General features: G+C 42.0%; 1 protein-coding gene and 1 long non-coding RNA gene across 3 annotated transcripts in view; one reads left to right on the top strand and one right to left on the bottom strand.

The window, feature by feature from the left end:
* Window positions 1–16715, top strand: part of GABRA5 (gamma-aminobutyric acid type A receptor subunit alpha5) — a 55291-nt gene extending 38576 nt beyond the window's left edge. For both annotated transcript variants that reach the window (XM_030476086.1, XM_030476088.2), the window contains exons 7-10: window positions 6912–7055; window positions 12666–12818; window positions 14220–14431; window positions 15201–16715. In XM_030476086.1, the coding sequence (XP_030331946.1) occupies window positions 6912–7055; window positions 12666–12818; window positions 14220–14431; window positions 15201–15491 (800 nt within the window). In that variant the 3' untranslated portion in view covers window positions 15492–16715. The remainder of the gene's footprint in view (window positions 1–6911; window positions 7056–12665; window positions 12819–14219; window positions 14432–15200) is intronic.
* LOC115603793 lies at window positions 7710–15375 on the bottom strand. The gene is made up of 5 exons (XR_003990000.1): window positions 15234–15375; window positions 13609–13734; window positions 12737–12880; window positions 9427–9576; window positions 7710–8985 (listed from the first exon to the last, which is right to left on the bottom strand). It is a non-coding gene; the product is annotated as an uncharacterized LOC115603793 (long non-coding RNA).
* Window positions 16716–21312: the final 4597 nt, after the last annotated feature.

Here is a 21312-nt window from a genome sequence, read left to right as displayed (position 1 = left end):
CACAGCCAGTGGTGTCCTATTATCTTTTGGCATCAGTTTTCATACAAGAATTTTTCTAAGCAAGGCTTTGCCCAGTGGTGCCCACTGACAGAACAAGGAGTAGTGGGCACAAAGTAAAAGACATTAAATTCCATCTGAGCACAAGAAAACATGTTTTAACTGTGAGGGTGACTGAGCACTGGAGCAGGTTGGCTGGAGAGGGTGAGGAGTCTCGATCTATGAAGATACTCAAAACCTGTCTGGACATGGCTTTGGAAAATCTGCTTTCAGTGTCCCTGCTTGAGCAGGTGGTGGAATTGGATGGTCTCCAGAGGTGCTTCCAGCCTCAACCATTCTGTGATTCTGTGTGATGCGAATCTGTAATCCTGTGTTTACATTTTATGTATTATGTATACAATTTGTTCACGTTACACTTGTCTGTGATACATATTTAAAATCATGCATGCTGTTTATCCATATGCTAAAAGCTCATGCCATTTTAAATGGTCAGCCTTAATTCTGATGATTTCAGGTCCCTAGAGTAGTTTCCATGACCCTCAAATTCTCCCAGGAGAATTCATCACACTAAGTCTTCATTTTAGGCTCTTAATCATTGAATATGTGAATACATTTCTCTTAGTATTTAAATTCCTATTTTACTTTAATAACTTACTGTTATAAAAAAAGATACTTCCCCATAGACACAGTCCATGCATATTTATGCACCATGTCTTGTTATTTTTATATTTTTATATTTCAATTATATTTTTACTAGATTTCGACTACTTCTTCCTATAGAGTGATCTCATTTGTACGTTGATTCATTCTTATCAACTCAATTTAATGGGAAATTTAAATTACAGAGCTCAAATCTGGCCTCAGTTGCATAGGCGCAATTGTTGACAGATGTTTTGCAATGGGTTAAAAAGTATTTGTGCATGAATCAGTCTGCAAGAAACCCATCCTGACTCTTAGAATTCAAGCTAGTATGTGATGTCTTAGTAGTAGCACTGTTTTACCGCCTGCAGAAGTCTTTGAGAGGTTGTAAATCTGGATCTCTATTGAGTTGTCTAACAGCCTCTAAGCAAGTCAAATACATTAATGGATAGATAAGATAGAATGATAGATATTTGTATGTGTATTCAGATTGTAATTAGAGCTTCTATAAAAGCCATCAATTAACACACAACTTTCATGATCAACGGGGTTTGATGGGGATTAGCAGTACTCCCAAGATTGGGCAGTCTGATGATCCTGTGACATGTACTAAACATCATGATGATAAAGGCGAAGAATGTAACTGCACAACTGTAATTAATAGAGTAGAAAAGAAACCAAAAGTCATCTTTCTACCCTATCTCTTTAAGTTAATTCAGACTCTGACTAGCATAATTCAGAAAGAAAAGTTCCAGCTGTGGTTTGTGGATAAACAGGTTGTTCAATTGTGGAATGCAACCCAAGCATGCAGGGTGAACAACCATACACCCAGATCCTTCACTTATTCACAGATTGCCGTCGCTTAATTATGCAGGCACAGCTTTTATGGCTTCCTGTGAGGTCTGTCAAAGGGTTTAGGGATTGTTTTGGAGAGGAATTCTTTTTTCCTAAATTATTTTATGCCCTATCATGCAGACATAAAAACTTACTGGCAGACATCAGTGGTGATTTTTTTTAATGGGCAATAGCTTAAAAAAAATCAGTCCTAGAAATACATTTGGGTCCCACAGACTCTGAAGTTTAGACTCAGCCATCCACATTTAGGTTTATTTCACTTAACAAGCCAAACCCTTGAGTTTATTCCAATATGGAGGAGAAACGATGGTGAGAATGAAGAGCATATGTCTAGCCACAGGTGCCACCACAGCCCCATGATGGGGTCAGTGGCAGGAGATGGCTCCCTGCTTGTGGGCTACTTTTTGAACATACAGGAGGATGCTGCACTGCTCATACTTCCATTCACAATTGAAACCAGGGAAAAAAAGGCCCCCCTCAGTGCCAGGGAGAATGGCAGGTGTCCTCCAGGTCTTACCAGCTGGTGCTCTCCTTTGTCAGACTTTAGATTAAGGCAATATATTTCCTCCCTTTGGCTGTGGTTGCTCCCCTGCCCTCTGTTCACTAGCTTAAGAAAGACCATGTCATGCTTTCCTTGCAGTCATACAAGATCAGGAAGAGGCTGGGAGAAAAGCAAGGGAGATCTTTACAGGTTTTATTATTGTGTGGTGTGTGTTGGATGTTAGAATGTAGAAAAATGGATCTGCTCATCAATAAATAGATATGAGAAGAAATTACTTATTTCATCACCTTGGTAGGTGATAAGCCTGAAGCCATTTATCAAATGTTCACTAGAAATAAATGTCTGTTGTCATTTTCTCACTTTTAATAACATTATACTTCTCTGTAATTTTAGCTGTTCATCTCAACTGCTACCTTTTTTAATTTTTTTCCTTTTTTGAAAGAGTGAGCTTAGAAGAAAAGAATAATTTAACAAGCTTTTCTCTGGCAAGCCTGTAAAATCATTGTAAAGAACAGCAAGTTAATTATTTGGATTCATAAAACTAGAAGAAGCCCTCTTGCTTACATTAGAATGAACACCAAGCAGTCTCACTTGGATTTTCAGTAACTTTGAATTTGGGTTTGCTTTTACAGCGACACCAGCAGTATTCTCTCAGCTTGCTAACCGAAAGCCGCTACAATATTTTACTGTCACCCCTTAGGAGATTCCTTCTCCCCATCCTTTGTGCCATGTACAGAAGACAAGGGCCATATTCCCTTACCAGCAATAAAAATTTGTCATAATCTAGAAAGCATGAGATGAAGTTCTGCAGCCCTTCAGCAAGCATAGCTGATAGGCAACCTCCTAGAAGCTTTGCTTAAGTAGAAGAGGGGTTTTACACAATTTGGTATGACAGTGAATAATGCCATCTCTCCACTAGCACCTGCTCTATCCTGATAGCAAAATAACATCATTCTAGACTACTCCCACACTTTCAGCTTTCAATATGACTGTGCCTAATTATACTGCATGGATTAGCAGCAGCAGAGCTGAAGCTTTTGGTAGTCAAGTTTGGGATAATTGGAGTTTGAGGTTTCTGAGAAGATGTAGCAGAAGGTTTGCAGTAGGAAGACAACTGCCTGCTGCAAGTACACAGGTGTATCTACATGGACGTTTATGTAGGTGACCAGAAAAGAAATGGTCAGTGGTTCAGCTGCCACACCAAGGTGCATGGGGTAGCTTTTTTCCTGTCAGAGCTGTAAGCTCATCTCAAGGGTACATATGGACTGAGGGGGTGGCTGTATCTTTTTACATTCACATTCATGTTGTGACATTTTCTCCATTCTTCTCTTTCTCCTAGGGAAGCTTAGACACTCAGAGCCTGGCCTATAGTGAGAAAAGGAGGCACCAAGCAAAAATCTTATGTTATAGCTTTTTGAGACAAAGACCATGTTTTCTTACATTTGCATGAAAGATAGATGAGGATCACACCATATATGTGATCTATCACAATAGAATGTCTCAAGACTGGGGTAATGTGACAGATGAATTCTGAGGGGGAGAAGTCACTGTAGGTTGCATTGGCTTAGGTTGGGCTCCACAGGAACACATCTGTCACCCTCTTCGGCTTAAGGCCCTAGCTATAACCATCCTGCTCCTTCACAAGAACCTCTTCTAGCTGGGCTATTCTCCGTTTTCCCATAAATGCTCTACTCCTGGCCAAGCAGTGGCACAGCTCTCCATCTTGTAGCCTGATCCTTGAGAGAGGACCTGCAGGCTGGAGTCCTTCTCCCAAGGAGGGACTGGCCTCAAGCTCTGCTCTTGCCTGCCTGAGTGCTCTCTCTTCTCACCAGCTGGCTTGGGATGGGCAGCATCCCTTCCCTGACATGGTTTTGAAAGAAAGCTTGAGCAAGCCTTGTGAGATCTGGGTGGAGTTTTGGCACCTTCTGGCCTCTGAATCACAGACATTTTTTTACATGAGGAGGTGCTGAGTTTCTCCGGAGTAGGAGCCTCTGATCTCATACCAGAACATGTGTTTAAGTACCCAGTAAAGGCTGCAATTCAAAGCAGAGGCACTGATTTTTTCTAGGACCCCCGAGGCTGGGCAGGACAGAGAACCAAAGAATCTGAATATTTGTTAAGCCTTACAGGCCTGTGTCCCTGTGTGGTGACAATTTCAGTGGAATTTGGTTACAGTGCTCTCACTGGGAAGCATCTAATCTGGCTGAATTATTGTGTGTTGTTGGCAGAAAGCAGGACAAACTCAGTTATCGCAGTGCCTGGGATCCTTGCAGTAACAGGAAACTACTGAGGCAGGATACATCTGGATCATCCCAGCAAAAAGTCCAATGTTGGGGGGGGGGTGCATAGGAAGTAACATAGATAAAAATCAAATTCTCTGACAATCCCAAATCTGCCAACACAAATCCAAAATTCACTGGGGATCTCAGCGCATGAACAACATACACCAGATAAGCATTTAAAAAGAAGTACCTTTTTAAATGGACCCATCTCCTTCTACTTGTTTTCTCCAGATCTGGCTTTTTAATTATTTACAACGAGTTGTGAACTTGTAGTCATTTCTGAAATGCTAAAGTATCTCAGCTCTACAGGGAAGGTGAAATTCCATCACATTTTTTTAACACAAGTATTTTGAAATGGGAAAGGCATTCCTTCTTAGCCTTTCAAAGCAGATCATGAGATGTAATTACAGTAATTTTACTGTACAGCCACAAATACAAGCACATGGAAAGCCTGCATTTGGACAGACCTGTATGGCTGCTTACTAACAAGGGATAGAGGATTTGTAGATCCTCATCTACCAAACCCTGGTTCAGTTAGAGCCCTGAATACAGGAGCAAAAACTGTCAGATATATGACAAAAAAGACAGTAGTCCATAATATTTTTCTCAGAAGGTTGTCCACTGTTTAATTACATACAGAGTTAGGAAACTATGTCCTGTTCTTCATCTGAATCAGCCTGAAAACATCTTTCAGACACTGAATTTTTCTTTTTCTTTTGTTGTTGGTAGTACAAGAAATTCACCCTGATTTTAGATTTCTGTATGCAAGTATCTATACTCAGTGCTTGAGTCACTTCTCATCTTTTTGTCAGTGAGCTAAATAAGTTGAGCTCCTAATGCTTAAAATTATGGCTTGTTTTCTAGTCCCTGGAGATACTTGTGACCCTCTTTTGAACTCTCTCCCCTTCTCTGTTCTCATTATTTCCATATCTTTTCTGAGGTGTGAACAACAATGTACAAATAGCCATAAACAGTCAGACCAAAGATATGTGTAGCCTATTGTCCTGCCTTTGGCAGCACTTCCCACAGATGCCACAGGAAGATTAACTACACTGAAAATAAGGTGCTGTTTTCTTCCCTGCTACCTGCTCCAACATCCAAGTGATCTGCAGCTCACTGTGCTATGCACATATGCTCTTAACCTGAGTTGGGATTACTTCCCATTTTCTGCTTGACATTCCTGGTTGTATGGATCCAGGGACCACCTTGGAATATTTCTTGCCATTGCAGGGCCTCAGAAGCTCACGTTGACCTGTGAAAGTTTGTAAGTCCTCCATGGAGCTGCAGCTTTCCAAGAGAGTTTACTAGCTTTAGCAAACAAAACTCGCAGTCTCATGGAGCCAGTACACATGATCCTTCAAGATAACCTCTTGCCCTTGACTCTCAAGTCCTTGTCTGGAGTCTTTATGTGTTGCCTCCTGCAAAGACTGCATTGAACTAGGATGTGACTTCTTCCAGAAGGAAACGTTCTGCACCCCCAACTCACAGGTTAAAGAGTGCAGAAGGTGAAATATTAGCATTTTACTTCAGACCGCTTCCAACTCTGCCTGTTTTTCATCTCCTATTTGGAGAGTAAGTCTTGCCTGCTTTGCAGAGATTTTAGTAGAATGGATTCCAGCCTACTGCAACCTGCCTGCAGTAATATTACCTGAAAGCCTTAAATGATCAAGGTGTTCTAGAAGGTGAGAACTACTTAAATTAAATAAGATATATTTAAATGTATAGTCAGCTCCTGGATTTTTTGAGACTAACTGCAGAGAAGGCTTAGAAAAAGCCCAGCATTGACTGTCTTTCTAAAAGAAAACTGATATTCCCATATAATAGCGTAATTACTCCAGGTGTCAGGGCACTAAAAATAGCAGCAAATTTACAGAGAAAGAAAGGAGTTGGCAGTACTGCCACTACCTTTATTTCCTAGGACTTCCAAATGAGTGTGAGAGAAATCTTATCCAGGTCTGCAGGTGTTTCCACACCACCACCCATTTGCTCTGGCATGTGCAACCCCCGCGCTCCTACTCTCCTTCACGCAGTCTCACCCCTGAATCCTGTCTCTGCTCCTCTTGGGCACAGGCAGACGCATTCCAGCTTCCTTTATATACAACCATTGCATGCACACAAGAACTACCCCCTCGTGCACAAGCACATATACCAAAGTCAGTGCACACACACCAGACCCCACACTTGCATATGGTGACACTTAGTATTTTATCCTGGAGATGGGACAAGACACAGAGGGTCCCTGTTGTCCAGGCACTTAAGGTGCCCAAGTCCTTTTTAGGGGGAAGGTTCAGTAAACTCCTTTTGAAGCTTGCTGTGGTTTAGGAGCTGCCAGCTAGGTGAGTACTGATCTGAGCTGCTCTTTCCCAAATCGAGTGGTTGTGATGGATCATATTTATACCTCCACTGTTCCAGCCTTTGACAAACCATCCCACACATCTTTTATATTTGAAGGCTTCAACCTAATATTTTTTGAGCTGGGCATATGGGACCATGATTATATCATCTTTATTTGTTTTTCTCCATTCACTCTCCCTCCTCCATTCTTTTCTCTCCTCACCATTTATCATTTAAGGATCCACTAAAATATTACACAGTGTTTTTTACTCATCACTGGTTTTTTCCCCCTTTGTCAACAGATGCTTACCCCAATTCTGAGGTGATCTATGTTTGGACTAATAGCACCACAACATCTGTGGTGGTGGCCGAAGATGGCTCACGGCTTAACCAGTACCACCTGATGGGACAAACTGTAGGAACTGAAAATATCAGTACCAGTACAGGTAGGGAGAATATATCCATCCCATGGTTGCTGATAGCTGGAGCGGGAGGGGAGATCACAGGCTCTGGTTATTTTGTAAGGAGACTAGGGAAGCATCTGCGGGACACGGGGTGTGTGGGAGATCCTGAGCACATTCCTGGCACTGAACGCAGAGAGGGTTGTGTGCTGGCTTTTAGGTACATCACAAGGATGTCGCTGAAGATGCATCCAAGGTCCTGCTATTTAACAGGCTGGAGAAGCTGCACACAGGTTCTTGGCGCCTGCCTTTGCTGAGGCTGCCAGTGCTGTTGCTGGCTTATTTCCCTGTGGGAACAACCACCCCAGGAGGCAAAACCACCCCCACATTTGATCCATTTCAGTCATTGCTTTAAAATGATTTGCTTGATGAAACCACATGTGGAGGGAGCAGAGGGCGGGTGGGGGCTGTGGCATGGCTCTGCAGCATGTCTGGAGGACCACGTGGCTGGAGAGGAGGTGCAAACTCCGAGGATTCCCATTTCCTCCGGGGCTGCAGGCGGAGGCGCCAGATGTGGCAGCATTAGGGAGGCAAAGAAGATTTAATCCCAGGCTGCGCACCCACGTGAGCCATCCCCCCCCTCCCCGGCTTCTTAAGGCTCCCACGCAAGGGCAGCCCTGGGCATACATTGGCAGGGGGACTCCCGGGGCGGGTTGAGACCAGGATAGGCATCACACAGGCTCAGCAGGACTGGGGCTTAACCAGGTTACACAATGCACTCGTCTGGAGAGCATTAGTGGCATCCAGCGGGGTGGGGAACAAAATAGCCTGTCATCAAGGGAAGGGGGTTTTCCACCGCTGCTGGTTGTGCAGGGCTTGGAATGGGGAAGAGGGGCAGACTACAGCCACACGACGCGGAGCAATTCCTGCTGGCAAAGCATGATAGAGTCTTCTGGTGATGTACTGTGTCCTTGGTGAAAAATGACATGCTCTGAGCCAAAGGCAGGATTGTAGAGGACAAGGTATAGCTTGAGTTAGGAACCTGCTACTATTTTCAGGAAACTTAGGAGGTGCAAAAACAGGTACACTTACACTTCCACACAAAGTTAGCTGGACCTAAACATGAAACTTCCTGCTCAAACTATCCAAACACAGCAAATAAAGAGGGAGCAGCTGAGCTTGCCGCTTGGTCTCCAAACGGGACACAAATTGAGGGAAGGCTTGCAACACAGGGGAGCCACTAAACACAACCACTATCTCCATCCTATAGACTTCACCCTCTCCCTTGCCCATTTCAGGAGACACAAAGCTGTTGCTAAAGCAGAGATACCTAAAGCCAAGAGAAGTATATAGACAGCCACTGCTGCAGGAAAAGCATGAGTATGCGATCTCCCATTAAAGAACAAAGACACTTTTTTCCTTACCAGTTTACCATCATAGCCGCATTGTTTTCTGCAATGAACGGTAGCTCCCCTCTCGCCTTCATTGTTGCCAAGAAAAAGATCCAGAGAATGTACTGGGGCATCTCCTGCGAGCTTGCCCTACTCCTCAGAGCAAGAAAACCATCCAGCCCAGGCAGTGAGTGCTCCAGCGTGCCAGCTCCAGGACACCTCCAGTTTGCAGCTCTGTCTGTGAAAGGTCCTTGTACTCCTAAGCCCAAGGAAAAAGGGTACTCTTCAGACAAATCCCAAAGTTTCTGCCCAGTAATGACCTCCCTCCTATATCTTAAGATTTAGGCTAATAAATGCTTGGTTTCCAACGTCAAGATTTTATATTAATGTCTCGGGTTACATCTGGGCTGGCTGGATTCTGATTTGCAGGGTGGATCACAAAGAGCAGGACACAGATTGTAACCAGGGATTAGCAAAATCCGATTTTGCACAGGGAAAGCATCAGTCAGCCGTGGATTTTCTGGACTTCATCAGGCTCGTAGGAGGCCAGTAATCAGGGTTACTTATGAAGGCATTTCTTCCTTCTATTGAATTGTTGAATATGGAAAAGAAAAAAAGAAATAAATAGCTGTTGCACAATCCAAGTGCTTGGATCTTTTGTGGGTTTTTGGCACACAAGTCGAACTACACAGCCCATGCAGTTGCATAGGCAAAATGTTTGTGTATATCATAGGACATTTACGCTCACCTTTGTAGCAGGCTTTTTTTTTTAATGGAAATGCTGGACCTGCCTCAAACCCTTGAGATTCTGCTGGGTTTGTAGGCGAGCTGCTAAGTTTGGCTGTCTTCTCAGAAAAAATACCCTGGCACTCCCAATTCACCGACCAGTCTTGAAACTGAGAATATTTTAACCATGCCACAGAAAATAGCTTTGACATGTGCCATTTCTTTGGGGTTGTGGTTTTTTTTGGTGCTAACATACCCAAATGTCATTCTCCCAGAAGAGAAGATATTTGACTACTCACACTGCTTCCAACATCTGTTATGTCCTGGTGGTACAAGTGCTGAAAAGAGTCAGATATGGAATTTGGGTCCAAGTGGATCTTGCTGCTTTCTGCAAATGGTTGCCCAGTTCTGTTCCCAACATCCAGAATCTCTCATTGCTAACTTAGGATCTGCAGTGCCACAAAACAAAACAAAAACCCACTCTTTTATCTTCTGCCAGCTGGAGCCTGAGCTCTAAAATATCCAAAGCCTAAATAATAAAAGAAGCATTCAACCCTTCATGTTGCATCAAATAATTCTGATTTTTCCTTGAGATGAGTTTTTTCATGCATCACTCTAAAAAGGACACAGGCATTTCTCATGAGCCAAAATATTCTGGATGTCAGCATCGTCAGGGATGCAGTGTCACAGATATATGTCAGGTTCTCACCAGAATAGATGTTGATACACCTGAGTCCAGGTATATCCAGTAAACAAACAAGCCTGGGGGCTGGTCCAGCCTCATTAAAATATTCTATTGAATCCCAGAATAATGGTGATAGAAGAATGCATGTAAGATCCTGGAGAATTTGTAAGCATGACCTCCAGAACTCCATCATCTAGATACCAAGAAAAAAAAAAAAATACTGTAGCAGCTTTTAAAGCATAAAAGCTGCCTTAAGACCAGCAGCACAGTAGCGTAACTCTGTGAAGAAATGCAGCCGATCCTGCTCTAGGGCTTTTCATCAGTGCTAAAATTGTTATTAAAATTGCTTTGTGCAGTGATGAGTGGACCCCATCAGGAACAGGATTCTTTTTTAAGTGCTCCATAAACCTATAACAAAAATTAGTTCTTGCTCAAATAAGCTTATGGTCTAATGATAAAACAGTGGCCCTGTAGAAGTAAAAGGGAGCTTTGCCACTTCAACAGAGCCAGTATCTTGTTCTATATAAACAAAAGGCCAAGTCAGGCAGCTTTTAGCTTTATTTTAAGCAGTGATCCCAGGGCATTAAAAACCAAGCTGTGGGGTTTTCTTAAGCCCTAAGTCTGCTGGAGGAAGCATTCCTGGTGTAGGCATTTTTGAAAGGGACAGCACGGGAAGTTGGAGAAGATATAGGTTGGAAAAAAAGCAAAATCAAGGTGGGGACATTATTTCAGTGGGGACAAGAGATTTGGTAGGTTAAAGAAAATGATAAGTTAAAAATCAGCTGTGGAGTGCCTTCAAAATGTAGGCATTCATTTTCTGCATTTTAAAAAGGTAAAAAAAAAAAAAGGTCCTGTTGCTCTGCTGAAGCTGTGTAGATTTTTTGTAATTCCAGCTCCAAAAGCATAGTGTCAACATCAGTAATGCACATCGTCGCTCCTTAGTGAGCAGGCAAACTGTGACTCAAACATATCCCAGAGCAGCAGCAACTCCGAACCAGATTACAGGCACATAGACCCTGCTGCTGGTGGCGTATTTTATGGGTCATCCACAAAATAAATGCTCCTGAAGAGCAAGCGGGGTTCCTCCTGAGACTATAAGCTGTTCAGCATCCCTAGTTCAATATTACACTAAATGGAAGGGAATTAAATGTCATTTCATAGGGATTTTCTCCCCAGTTTCACAGCATTCCCTGTTCATCTCCACATCCCTCTTCAGGGAACCATTTTGTGAGAAAATCAGACTCCAGAAGAAAGTTACAAAGATTGAGGCAGGCTGTCGGGTAAGACATTTCTGTCCTATTCCAGTCTTTCTCTCTAAAATCCTTAGCATGGAGGTCTGTAAACTTCATCCAGAGTAACAGAGCTCCCCCAGCATAATTTATCAGTGTAGCTATACCTGCGAAAGCCCTTTCGCTGTAGACCTGTTCTCTGCTAATTAGCCATATTGTCACTTAGAAATAATCTTCCAAATCTAACTGCTTAGCAGTGCTGGCTGCAGCTCAACTCGGGCTATTCACTCAAGGCAGAATCAGTCTGTTATATGTTTTCCTTTTGTGGCCGGTCTATAGAGACTAACAGTCAAGTCTTGCAACAGAGCTTATAGCTATATTTGTTTTGTTCTTTGAGGACAATATATATTTCAGAACAGGAATTACTCTGATTCATCAATTCTCAGCTGAATAATGCATGCTTTTACATTATTTTGATAGCAGTGTGAGTGGAGACCTGTTAGGGCTTGAAGGGGCCGGTTGTTTTTTATTCTTACTTTTTGGTTTCATTTTTCCTGTATTGTAGCCTGGTTTTAGCTAGCAAGATTTTGGCTTTGGGGAGCAGTTACCATCAATGAATAGCCTTCAGTAACAACTATGTTTTTCCAGGGGCAGTTTGAAAGAACCAGTTAAGTTTTGATTTTTTCTGAAACATTACGGAAGGTGATAGCTGGTCCGTTGATTTTGGAGTGAATGTTTTTAGGCTTTTATTGAGATTCAGAGGACCTGACAAAAGACAGATAAAGGCAATGCTGTGAATTTGGCATATAAAAAAGCCGTGCAGTTTAGCATTGCTGTGGCAGCTTTCAGTGAGTTCTCTATGCAGGCAGTACAATATTCATTGCACAAGTGAACAAGACATGGCACTGTCTATCCAGAAACAGATCTATCTCTCCAAGGATTAAGGTGTACCAAATTCTAGGAAAACTGCATGCACTAGAGAGGTATTCTTTTTATTCTTTCTGGAGGAGCAATATGATGGGTTTGGGTACTCAGATCAGTAAGACAGGCCAGGACGCATGCGAAAAGCTGCAATTTTTGCAGCACTGATGCTGGGACAGGTAGTCCCTGAAGTGCAGTGCAGAAGGAGTGTCTGGACCTATTCTCATTCTTGAAAACTGATGGCTTGGCAGTAACAGTTGCCCTAATGAGGTTAAGCCCTGCTGCTAAATCAGGTTTCTAAGAGTAGATGGCTTTAATCATTACTCTGCTAAGACTGTTTGTAGGACTGAGTCAAAACGAGGAAGGACTAGGACTGAGGGAGTGCCAGCACCTCAGATTTTTTAAGCCTGTGAACATCAAGACATCCCAGGTATATAAAAGAACTGCAGCTTTTCAGTGCAGTAGGAGTTGTCAGTCATTGTCTTCTGCTTTTAGGGGCTGTATATGAAGACTAGCAGGATCTAGAAGCGCTTCTGTCTCAAGTCCTGGTCCTGTGTCCACAGCACAGAAACCAAAACATTTTTCATGCAATTAAAAATGGCTGGGTGGTATCCTCAAATGGGGGTGGGGTGGGGCTGGCCTGCTGAAATCCCTAAATTGGTAATCCATTATTTTACCCACATGCATGTTTTTCTCCTTCTAGGCGAATATACTATTATGACAGCCCATTTTCATCTGAAAAGAAAGATTGGTTATTTTGTCATCCAGACGTACCTGCCTTGCATTATGACTGTGATCTTATCGCAAGTGTCATTTTGGCTAAACAGAGAATCTGTCCCTGCTAGGACTGTCTTTGGTGAGTATCCCACTTTCTCCCAGCACAGGGGAAGTATCAGTCTGGCTTGTGGAAGCGATTTCCTGTAATAAAACCACAGTGCACTAATGCTTATTTCTGCTTGAAGTGTTCCCTTGTTCTCTTCCAGTTTAAATTTGAAATACATTTAAAAACACTGTTTGTGCTTTTTTGGTAAAGTTTATGACAGACATTCATCAAGAATCAATTATACGAAGATTAAGGACAGAAGGCAGAAGAATAAGATAGGTGTGATTTGGGGCGGGGAGGGGGGTTTCCACTTGGGGAAAATACAGGATGGTTTAGAAGAAAAAAGCATACATATTATCATATTTAGTGTATACTTTAGCTAAGCATTCGAAACAGATTTCACTTCAAGACATTTTGTTTATCTCTGTTTAAAGATGTTTATCTGTGAAAACCATGTAGAGGTTAATTAGTGATAATTACCTCTATTACCATGAAACAAATTAATATGATTTTGCATTTCCAAACATATATTTACTACAGAAGTTGTCATGAAAAAATCCCTCAGGCTCTCTTAAATTACTTGATTTATCACTAAAAGATTGCAGAAAATAAAGTCTTCAGTGAAGGCTGATGAAATATAAAATTTTCACTAGATGAAAAATGAGGGGAGTGGGAACAGTTTATTATGTAAAACTTCATTCGGCTGTTCTTAAAAACGTAATTCTTCTGTGCAAACCTACTAAAGTCAGTTGGCAGCTTTGATCAAAAATCAGTTCAGCAAGCTGTATGGGGAGAATACAGGTACCAGCATCTCTTTACTGACCAGTGGTATCCATTCCAGGTTCACAAAGATGTAACTTCAGAGTTGAATTTTGTCCTATTGGGGGAATCCTTCCACAATTAAAGTAGTGGCAGCTTTGTCATTTACTGGCCTGTGGGAAAGGAGGAGCTACAGACAAGGAAATCAGTAGCAGTCAACAATTTCATATATACAATCTCCCTGTAAGAAAATAGAATCAGTAATCCCACTTCATTCTGACAGTTACTGCTAAATGGGTTACGCGCTGATCTTATAATGTACCACTGAATGAGGGACACTCTGTACATACCATGCATCAGTGCACAGGGATAGAAGACCAGTAAGGTTTTGTGTTGTGTAACAGCTGGGTTTGGCTTAAGCTACAAATGCTTATTTAAATACACTACAACTAGAGGTAACCAGAACACCACAGAAGTAAACAGCTGAGGGTGGAGGCTTTCACTTTTTCTTGGAGAGCAAAGTATCTTACTCTTTTGGACCATAATATGCAAACACTGACTGACTTCATGTGGCCTTCTTAGGTATCCTGCTGAATTGGGGTCTGCTCATAGCTCATTAGGGATCTTGTAAGGGCTACCAAACTGATCTCTGCCTTTTTCTTTTATTCTTTACAGGAGTAACAACAGTTCTTACCATGACCACCTTAAGTATCAGTGCCCGTAACTCTTTGCCAAAAGTGGCCTACGCTACTGCAATGGACTGGTTTATAGCTGTCTGTTATGCCTTTGTATTTTCTGCATTGATTGAATTTGCAACAGTCAACTATTTCACCAAGAGGAGTTGGGCATGGGATGGCAAAAAAGCCCTGGAAGCTGCTAAAATCAAGGTGCTTACCTTACATTTTTGAAATACCTAGAATAAAAAGCAGGTACTCAGCATAGTTCAAATAACTGAATTGATCATTTTCAGCTTCTTCATAAAAAAGGTATTTAATTACCCTTCCAACCTGAACCATTCTATGATTCTATGAAACATATCTCTGCAGAGCACCCTCTGTGCACTCTCCCAAATAAATGACAAAGCTCGCATTGAGCTCCATGAGTCAGGGTCCCACAACAGAATCCTCAGTAAAAAAAGAGACAAAAGAGCAGTTCTGTGAAAACACAAACTTTTGAGTTCCACACTGAAAATAAAATTTTGGAATAGGACTGACTCTTAGCAAATGATCTAGAGAGAGTGAGTACCTGCAGGCATCTCAAAAGAGCAATACAAAATGGGAAGCTGGCAGCGGCAATGAGCCCTTCACCACACTCCTTGCTGCATCCTGGAGGGTGAGGTAAATGTTGGCAACTGCCTGTGGGGCAGCTACCTCTGCAGGTGCAGGACCACATCACCCTGACAAAAGAAGCTGCTAATGCACACACCAGGTGGGATCCAGATCCGGACAGTCACTCTCAGCTTTCTCTGGTGTCAGGGAACATTTAGGCTGAGTAAGGACTATAAAATCAAGGCAGAAACAGCTGTTCAGTAGTCAGAATAGCTAACAGAGATCTGTTAGCATGATTGATTATGGTACTTAGATTTTTGGGTTAGTATCTTGAGAACGTTTCCACTTTTTGTTCCTACAGTCTAACGTTTTGTTCTTTACACTGCAGAAAAGGTTGGGCAGTAAATCAACCAATACTTACAGCACTGGGAAGCTGACCCCTGCACCAAACATGCCAAAGGACTCAGCCCCGTCTGTCATCTCGAACACTGTATCTGCTTCAGTGAAATCCACAGAAGAAAAACCTGCTGAAAGCAAAAAGACTTACAACAGCATCAGTAAGATTGACAAAATGTCACGGATAATTTTTCCAGTGCTGTTTGGAACTTTTAACTTAGTTTACTGGGCCACATATTTGAATAGGGAGCCTGTTATTAAAGGTGCCAATTCTCCAAAATAAACTGAAGGACTCTAAAGCCACATGTGAGCCATACTTACAAAGCAGATGCTACCAAGGAAAATTTGAGATCCAGTCGACTTTCTACATTTGGGCAATATTCTTCAGGAAGTTTTTTGCATGTTTAATAATATGTACAAATAATATTGCCTTGATTGTTTCTACATGTAACCTCAGATGTTTCGGAGACGGTTATATTACTTACAGCAACAGATCTTTATAAAGATCAGAAGACATTGAACATGGCTTCTTTGCTGCTGAGTATCTTGCATTGATAGTTTACAAATAAATAAGTTATATTTTTTAACTGTTCAAGTGTACTACATATCGTGGTTTTTATACTTCAGATGTACAGTCATACAAATATAGGCTTAACCTATATTTTACAGAAGAGCTCCACTATTGTCATCTGATAAGTTACTGAGTAACGCCAGTTGTAAATGTGCCAAATTATTAAGTGTGGGGCTATGTTTGAGCACCTTTACTGGTGATAGGTAGTGCATTACTCCACAGATAAAACTGCTCAGCCCAATCTTCATTGGAAGTTAACACAGTGCAGTAAATCCTGATGGGGCTATGCTGATTATCACTGCTTGATCCTCCAGCTTGCAGTGAAGTAACATAGGGAGCAGGATGCTACTTGTGTAAATAAAGGTGGTGGAATCTTGCCCTTAAAAGAAAATATGAAGTTCGTTTGGATTTTGCATTCCAAGGAATTTTCGATGGTTCTCAGTATTTATTCCAAAAATTAGAGACATATTGCATGAAATCAACATAGATTAGGAACATACTTGTGCAAATAAAACTTCTAACAACAGCAGTAGACATTTTTATTAGGGTGAAGTAAATAATCTTTGGACATTTTCCCAAGAAGAAGATTGCCTTATATCAACAGAGATAAACAGTAAAGAATTACAGTAATTCTACAATAATTATTACTTGTTTCCCACAGTGAAAACGTATCAGCCAACACTAAGAAGTGTGATCAAAAAGATGTGCTTCATGACAGCAAGGTGTTTCAGTGACAATATTGATAGAAAGGTCTTTGTACTGTCCATCTGAAACTTTTCTATAAAACGCCTTGCTGCTGCCAATGTGTTTTGCTTTCACAATGAATGAGAAAATGCAATCTGAGTTTTCAGCTCTTGCCTCTTTGGCATCCTTTCCTTGTTCCAGAAGCTTTTGTAATTTAATCTTAATGTTTAAATAAAAAATGCATTCAACATTTGATTGCAAAATGTCTTTTTTATACTGGTTATCTTTTTACAGAGACCAAAAAATCATGTCAAGAGCAAAGGAATTAATTGGAAAGCACACATGCATGCACCCAATCACATCTATGAGAATGATGTGTCCTGGGTGTTGCCCAGAAAGGTATATTCTGAGTGATGACAGTGAATCGAGATGTTTCAGAATTAGGTGCTATCTAGCTTTGGAGCATCAGCCCTGTGTTCTGTTTGGGACAGAGAGGAGAGTTCATGCTTCACTTTGAGGTGAGAATCTGGTCCAAGACTGGGGAGCTGTCTGGGCTTCTTGTGTGACTTCTCTTCATCTCCTTCATTCCTAAACATTGCTGAGAAAAAAAATCTCACACACCCATTCCTTTTTGCTGCTTTTTGTTTAATGCTTTGGAATTAGAAATTTGCAAATTCTCAGTGGCCACAGAGAAGCCATGGGACTGAGTGGGTGACTGGAAACTGGTAAAAGGGATCAAGGGAGAGACGTGTCCATCTGTTAGTTACATTGCTGCCCTGAGCCCAGCACAGGATTTGAATCCCTGTTTTCATGTAGGCTTTCCATGTGGCTTTCAGCAGCCACACACCTCCTTGTTCATCATTCATTTCTTTATTTTTTAAAAGTGAGATAATTGTATTGGAATACAATGAATCTGGCCCTTTGGGGATCAAAAACAGTGGAAAATTGCAGAGCCAATTGGAAGACAAAACTTTATAAAGTCCCATGGCTATTTTTTTTCTTTCATGCAGGTTATTCTCACAAAAGTTGGACCCAACAAGACCTCCTGTGGGCTCGTTAAGAGCATGTAGCTTTGCCAAGTCCAGCAAGGATGCAGTGCAGTGAAGTGCACATGCATTGTACAAGGTGTCCCCAGTGATTCACTGAGCAGCACTGAAACAGCTAAAAACACCTGGTGACTGGCGAAGGGGAACAGATCTTTCTGCATATGCAAGACTCTTGAGTTACAGCCTCTTCTGCCTCTTCCTATGGCCATAGAGATGTACAATGAATGCCATGCCTGGCTTAGAGAGGCTGGATATCCAGCTGAGGAGAGGTGAGACTCCATTCAAAGCGGGGACAGTTCAGAAAGGACTGTGGACTGTCATGGTTTAAGCCAGCAACTATGTACCATGCAGCTGCTTGCTCACTGCTCCCCTCCCACCCCAGGCAGGATAGGGAGGAGAATCAGAAGAAGGTAAACCCCATAGGCTGAGATAAGGATAGTTTAATAATTGAAATTAAGTAAAATATAATAGTAATAGGCATAATAACAACAATAAAGATATTAATAATAATAGATAACAACAAAAAAAGTAGAAATGAAATCTCAGAAAACACAAGTGATGCACAATAGAATTGCTCATTACCTGCTGATCAATGCCCATCCTGTCCCCAAGCAGCAAAACAGGGGCTGTCAGGGATAACAAACATAACAATGCTTCTTAGCTGGGATTTGCACACCTGGAGAACTTTTCTCCTAAACACTTCATACGGGTGCGCATTCCTCCTGTGGCAAGGCAAAGTGACCACGATATGAGTGGCATGGTAGGGTCTTGTTAATCACTGAGGGAGACTGCCTGCTGCCCTAACCAAGAAAGAGAATCACAAGAAGTTGCTTTTCTCTTTCCTCAGACTTCCACAAAAAGCCTCCAGTGTGAATTTTTTCACTACATGAAGGAGAAACTCTGAGCCATCTTTACAGCATCTTCTCCACAGCCATTCTGTCTGCCCCAGAAGATTTTCTTTTCTTTGCTTAATTTGCTTACACCCAAGTCTAAATCTTAGCCTGAATGGCTCAGCATCATTTTCTGGTCTCCACTGCAGCACTCAGTGCTAGGACCTCTAAATCTGACCTATTTTACTTACATGGAAATTCTCCTTGTCTTCACTAAATATAGAACTACCTGCAAATGGTGGAGGTGCATAGCCACAGGATCAAGCCCTTTGCTTTATTTTAGTTAACAATTTGTCAGTTTACCTGATGTGTAGAGGACCTGATAATTACCTGCCAAAGACATGTGGTACCATAGACATTCTATACATAGATCCCTTCCAGTTATATTGACTGTCCCTTTCTGTGTTTGAAGGTAAAGACAGAAAATAATTATTAAAGCTCATTCTGTTATCATGGATTTGCTAAACCAGGATGAAGTTTCCTGCAGAAATGTTTCTCAGAGAATCCCACACACTTCTAATCCTTGCTGAGAACTGAAATGATAGAAGAAACCACCTCACAGCATGTACTCCTGCCTGAACTGTCCCATAGTTTGGGAGATGCTTCAATAAGTCAACTGATTCCTGGCTGGAATACTTAAATGCCACTGCCTTGCACTACGCAACACCTAACAATTTAAAGCTCTCTTCAGTCAGTGGAACTGTTTGTGTGGGAGACCATTACTCACTGATGGCATCTGAACTGTGGGAGATGGGAGCATTTCCCAGATCTGGCTCAAAGTAAACACCTTGGCCTTCTCCTACTCCAGGCTGGGGCAGTATCTGGTTGTGCATTAGCTTTCTCCTCTGGTTTTCCTTGGAAGGAGCTTGGGCCTTCAGGAGTGATGTGAGCTGTGTCACTGTCCCCAGTATGGGTGAGCTGGGACCCTGTGGAGCACATCTACTTCACAGCTTAGTCATGGGCAAAGAAAATAACAAATAGGAATTGTCTGTCATTGGGTTTTTCCTGTATGCTTTCATGAAAAAAGAGTTGAAAAGTGAATTACAACAATTCAGCACTGGAGAGTAAGTGTGTGCAGTTCTACTGCCAAATTTCCTCGCTTGCGCCCATTAAGCATGAAAGAACAAGCCAAATACAATGGAAAAGGGTTTTTATTTCTGGTATTTGAGCTGTGCCAGCTTACTCCAAGGACGAATTTAGGCAACAATGTATTTTTTAAAGCTTACCCCTCTTCTGTTATCTGTGTTCTGCTTTTTCCTAAATGGAATATACCCTCTGTGGAATAACTAAACATATTTGTACAAAACTGAGAAAGAAATGATTTTATGAAATAGTGTTGTCTCTCAAAAATTCTTGCTCAACATGTAAGTTAAACGTTCAAGAAAATTGAATGAAGCTGCCTTGCTATTCAGTTTATGCAGACAAGATGAATGTAGCACTTGCACAACTATTTGGTTTTTAAATCTGGAGATAATGTTATTTGTAATAAGGATATATTTCCCCTAACACCCTTGCTCCTCAGTTTAGAGTTGACAGTGAAATGTTCAGAGGAACCTAAACTATTCTAAAGGAGTGTTTGATCAAATTGCTTGAATTCTTTCTGGCTTTTAACTTGGTCTTATGTCACTACAAACAAACATGGCCATCACACGGTGACAGTCTCAAATGACATCCTTACCTTACCAGTTTTGCATCTTCTGTTTTGTTAAGGACATTTGTTCAATTTTGAGAAAGAAAGAATGGAAGTTACATTTTATGAAGCCCAAAGGACTTCTGAAGGATCTTTCTAGGATTACGACTAATATAGACTCAAGTATAAGTGTCCGTTCTGTACTGCATTATTTGCCTTCTCATTGCTATCCTCAAAAGCAATTATCACTTCTCACAGTCATATCTTAAAAGTTGCTGCTTAAATTGGTCCTGGCTAAAAAAAAAATAGTGAAAAGGAAAGCAAGAATGTTGGTTCAAGGTACCAACTCATTTCAGTTAGGTGATTTTGGAGAGGTTTTGAGAAATACTGATACACTGCAAGGCATTGAACTGACAACAATAGGTTGCATTTGTAGGTGGGAATATTTTATGTACTACACATAGGACAAAAACCACCGCATAATTTGTCACATATATAGCAAATGCTGAAATCAGCCACCCACAGCAGTCTCGGCCTCCGTGGATTCTTTTGCTGCAGGCTGGTGTTACTGACATCCTCAGAACAACTGCTTGGTGGACATCCAGTCCCAGAGATCCGGGCCTGCCTGCCCTTAATGCTCCTGTTTCTGCCAGCAAGCGTATGTGAAGCTGCTGAAGAGCTGTAGCACAGCAGCATCAGGGGGGATTCTCCATACCCTGCCTGTGCGCCACAGAGAGCAGCCAGCCCTGTGCTGAAGGACAGAGCTGAGGGCACACAGAGTGTCTGGACCTGATGTTCCACTTCCCACCTCAAGGCAGGTTTAATTATTTGTACAAATAAGAGTGCTTCCAGCACAAGCGACAGAGACCTTCAGCCAAAGTGAACTGGCTCTAGTCTCTAATAAATCTCTAGTAAGCCTCCAGCTGGAGGAATCCAGGAGCTGCAGGAGACAGGTTTCAGGCCCCTACTGTTTGTCTCAAAGGAGCCCCAGTTCCCTCCTGTGTTGCTTGTGGTGTTGGTAGAAGCCTCAGTCAGGGGATGCCAGGAAAGCCAGCAGTGAGGGCTCTCCTTCAACATTTAATTGCAGAAAAGTTCAGGTGCCCGATTTCTGGAACCTGTTCAATGCTAGAAAGGGGGCACTCAGTTCTAGGAAGCGAGACTGTTGACCTATGAGCCCCATTCCCTGCCTCTGCATTTCCCCCCTCATTTATGCTAACTAGCTTCCTGCACAGCTGCTTTGGGAGGCTCTTGCTTCCCTCCCTGCACAAGAAATACCACAAAGG

Source organism: Strigops habroptila, chromosome 2, assembly GCF_004027225.2.
Source record: "Strigops habroptila isolate Jane chromosome 2, bStrHab1.2.pri, whole genome shotgun sequence".
NCBI lineage: Eukaryota > Metazoa > Chordata > Aves > Psittaciformes > Psittacidae > Strigops > Strigops habroptila.
The sequence above is the reverse complement of the archived record's forward strand: the minus strand, read 5'-3'. Positions and strand labels throughout refer to the sequence as shown.